This window comes from Citrus clementina, unplaced genomic scaffold (assembly GCF_000493195.1).
Source record: "Citrus clementina cultivar Clemenules unplaced genomic scaffold, Citrus_clementina_v1.0 scaffold_3, whole genome shotgun sequence".
NCBI classification, from domain to species: domain Eukaryota; kingdom Viridiplantae; phylum Streptophyta; class Magnoliopsida; order Sapindales; family Rutaceae; genus Citrus; species Citrus x clementina.
Window position 1 is genome coordinate 5,734,770 of NW_006262339.1, and position 3,913 is coordinate 5,738,682.

The following is a 3,913-nucleotide window of genomic DNA, read 5'->3' on the forward strand; positions in this document are numbered from 1 at the left end:
AAATAGGATAACGCCAAAAAGAGAATTTAGTCTTTTTATATGATACAAATGATATTTTTAAGGATAAAATCGTCAATTCACTATAATTTTATTAACGTTTAAATGATAGCTAATGATTTAATGGTCGATAAATAATTTTTATTAATTTAAAATAGACGATTGATATATTTATAAAATATTATAATATTTTTAATAACAAAATATTTATAGGATATACAATGATAATATCCCTTAAAATAAAAGAAAAGCTTTTAGCTAAGCCAAGTCATCTTCTTTTATTAAATATTATCCGTGACCCTAACCAACCAGTTGCTTTGAAGAGTTTTGATCATTAAAGTTCTCTCGCTCTTTGCTGTTTTTTTTTCCTCTCGCTTCTTCGCTTCGACTCTTCACAAGGTCTTCCTCTCTTCGAATCGATTTCTCTTTTTTAATTTATCTTTATTTTGCTCTTGTTTGATTTCATTGAATAACTTGTAATCTGTTTGTGTTATCGATTAGATTGATATTTTAGGGTTTATGTAATGATTAAGATAGTTCATTGACTCTTCTTAATTTATGATTTTCTCCGCTTAGTTTTAAGTTCTAAGTTCTAAGTTTTGACTGCTGATTGTAAAGCAATTTTAGCTAATTTTGTTTGATGAGTTCAGGAGGAATGGCAAAGAGTTACTTCAAGCAAGAGCATGATCTTGGTAAATATTTTCTTTTTTTTTCAATTTTTTTGGGAGTTTTTTGAATTTTCTAGTAAGTTTCTGTTTATTCGCATGTTTTATTTGTGGGGAATTTGATGAAAAATGTTGAATTTATGAAGTTACGGTTGTTTGGTCTTTCAGAGAAGAGACGCGCCGAGGCTGCAAGGATTAGGGAGAAGTACCCTGACAGGATTCCGGTGAGATTTAGCCTGGCTTTTTCTTTTCTGTTGTCAACTTGTCTGTAAGTTTTTGTCGTAAAATTATCACACCTACGTCCAATGATCTGCTGTTGTGTTATTATTTGGTTTTAGAATGATAGTACTCCATGGTTAATTTCGAAACTTGTATTTTTTGGATATGTGGCCTTGAGCTTGGTTGTTGCTATTTGCTAGTTGCTACCTTTATATGTATTCTTTCAAATTTGATTTACAATGATGAGTGTTTTGCATGTGTGATCATGCTTCTTGAGTTTTACTGAGAATAGTTTTAGTTACACAAGGTTACTTGACAATGGCTTTTTATTTTTATTTGATTCTGTTGTGTTACTTTCTGTGAGTGTTGCATAAGTTGAATGACCAGCATAAGAATACTTTATATCTTTCTTAATTTCTGAACTTACTTGTCTCTGAACTCTGTTCTTTTGCTTTAAGGTGATTGTGGAGAAGGCAGAGAGAAGTGACATACCAAATATAGATAAGAAGAAGTAAGCTTTACACCATATTATTTATGACATTGCATTATCTGGTTTCATTGTAAAAAGGAAGAAAAAAAATACATGATCTGTTCCTACAGTTTTGAGCTTCTTCAGTGACCTCTATTTCATGGCTTTGACAATATGAGAAAGAAATTAGAGTGCTGATTTAGGCTACTTGAACTTGTTTGTTTATGTACTGGATTAACACTTGAGCTGCATTATTTGAAACAATTCTTGGTAGCAATCTCATCAACTTTACGTAGCACTCTCATTCCTTTCTTTTCTAAGGTATATTGATCTCATTCCTCTGTGGTAAGGGGCAGCCAGCAGAGTATGGCAACCTCTTACTTGTGCTACTTTGTTTGTAATATTACCATAGTTTTCATTGTTATCTTATATTGTTCTTCCTGTTTCATTTAGCTGATCACATGGCTCTGTCATGTGAGTCTGCATACATCCTATGACAGCTTCTTGCAGCTATTTTCTTTGTGGGTCTTGCTAGCTTACAGTTTTTGTATATTACAGCCCATAAAGAAGGGGCGTTAACTGGCCCTCATCCAGTTACCCCTTTTGGCCTGGCTGTACATTACAGTAAATGTAAGGTAGCCATGTCTTTTTTCCATTTTTTTCCTTTATATTTGAGATTAAAACCTAAGACCTAATCAAAATTTAGTCATTCATTTGTTTACCTGATAATCATCATATCTATTACTTCTTTTTCTTTGTCGCATTTCTTTGAAAGATCATTGTATTTGTAGAATTGGCTGTCGCTTCAGTGTTTATAGTTGCTATCATTGCTGACAGATGGTAATTTAAATGTCCATATGGACTATAACAACTCGCTACTTGATTCTATCATACTAATAAGGTTTCCTCTTTACCTGAATGTGAAAATTACAGGTATCTTGTTCCAGCTGACCTGACTGTAGGACAATTTGTCTATGTCATCCGTAAAAGGATCAAACTGAGTGCTGAAAAGGCGATATTTATTTTTGTGGATAATGTGCTCCCACCTACAGGTAAAGTTGCTAATCATGTTGTACTTGATACTCCTAGTTGTGCTTTTTTGTTGATTGAAAATGGTTCATCCGGTCATTCTTTTGTTCGGTTTTGCAGGTGCAATTATGTCTGCCATATACGAAGAGAAAAAGGATGAAGATGGTTTTCTTTATGTGACTTACAGTGGGGAGAACACATTTGGAAGCCACATCCCAGTTTAGCCTTGTGATTATCTATCTGCTCATTGTGTGGTTTCTTGTGCGACCACATTTTTATCTCAATTATCATCCTTGCTTTCCGCTGAATATTCCTTTATCGGGCATATTTTATATTTTATAAAGACATTGCCAGTGATAATATGTACAGTTACCTATTGTATATAAGTCTTAAAGGCATAATATGTCAAATTTCTTTCTTGCCTTTCTATTTTGATGATTTTTTTTCGGTTTGGGTATTTGCTGCTGGTTTCAATCTGTAATCTTTATAACGAAATACTTGACTTGGAACCCGGATTCGGCGTGTTTGTGGGCCATTGCTATTTTTAAGATGTAAATTTGACCAACTTATTAGAAGTAAATCATGGGATTAGACTTTTTAACATTTCTCCCTAATTCATCGATGATATTTTGTTAACTTGATCTAGTTATGTCGAATGTATTGACTGCATAATTGCCCATCATTCAGCTGTAAAACAAATGCATTCACTCGGGGCTTCTTTGTACTTAATTTCAAAAGCATAATATCAAAAAGTGGTAGCTAAGCAGGTTTAGGCCCTATTTGGTACTGAGTAGCTCAGCTGTTATTAATTTGAAAAAAAAAAGATTTATTTTTCATGATATAATGGTGAGATAAAATTAATTTTTAAACCACGACACTTAGTGCTTACCAAGTATTTAAATTGTGTACTTAAAAACTATAATTCTCCAACCATAATATCAAACGAGGCTTAACATCGTCGTTGATAATTATTTTTTTATTCTAAAACCAAATGTTTAAGCTTTAATATCTTAGGCTCCGTTTAATACAACTTTTCAAGGAGAGTTTATTTAAGTAGATTTATTATAAATAGACCTTTTGCTAAAAAAATTTAGTTGTTTGATAGTAAATAAGAGTTTTTATTAAAAAATTATGAAATTACTTTAATAAGCAAGTTTTTAAAATTATGTTATGAAAAGAATAAAATAAGAATGTCAAATAAGTAAAGGATATTTAGATATTTTAACATTTGAAAAAAAATTTTAATCTCTACTTTCAAAAACCTAAAATTTGAGCTTTTACTAGTAGAGGTAAAATGGCTTATTTAAATTTCAAAAACTATATTAAAAAAAACCAAAAAATAACAAAAATTATAATAAGAGCTTATAAAATTAAATAAATATTTATAACCATTAAATAAATTATACCAAACAGACACTAAATCTTAATCAACTATGCTAATTGTAAGGGGGTACATAAAATTTAGGATCTGACATCAAGTTTATGTATAAATAAGAGAATTATTTTAGAACTATGTGTCGCATAAAGAGAAAAA

At 31.0% G+C, this 3,913-nt stretch overlaps 1 protein-coding gene across 1 annotated transcript; it reads left to right on the top strand.

Moving 5' to 3' along the window:
• Window positions 1–268: 268 nt before the first annotated feature.
• Window positions 269–2,808, top strand: LOC18050001 (autophagy-related protein 8f). Its single transcript, XM_006440271.2, has 6 exons — window positions 269–396; window positions 648–689; window positions 831–886; window positions 1,340–1,392; window positions 2,284–2,402; window positions 2,500–2,808. Exons 2-6 carry the CDS (start codon window positions 653–655, stop codon window positions 2,601–2,603), a joined length of 369 nt encoding a protein of 122 aa, XP_006440334.1. The 5' UTR covers window positions 269–396; window positions 648–652; the 3' UTR covers window positions 2,604–2,808.
• Window positions 2,809–3,913: the final 1,105 nt, after the last annotated feature.

Bases quoted from the DNA above. Each gene is read 5' to 3' on its own strand.
- LOC18050001 (XM_006440271.2), top strand. From the start codon at position 653: ATGGCAAAGAGTTACTTCAAGCAAGAGCATGATCTTG. The intron at 1,393-2,283 runs GTAAGCTTTACA...TGAAAATTACAG, and splicing joins CCAAATATAGATAAGAAGAA to GTATCTTGTTCCAGCTGACC. The intron at 2,403-2,499 runs GTAAAGTTGCTA...TCGGTTTTGCAG, and splicing joins TAATGTGCTCCCACCTACAG to GTGCAATTATGTCTGCCATA.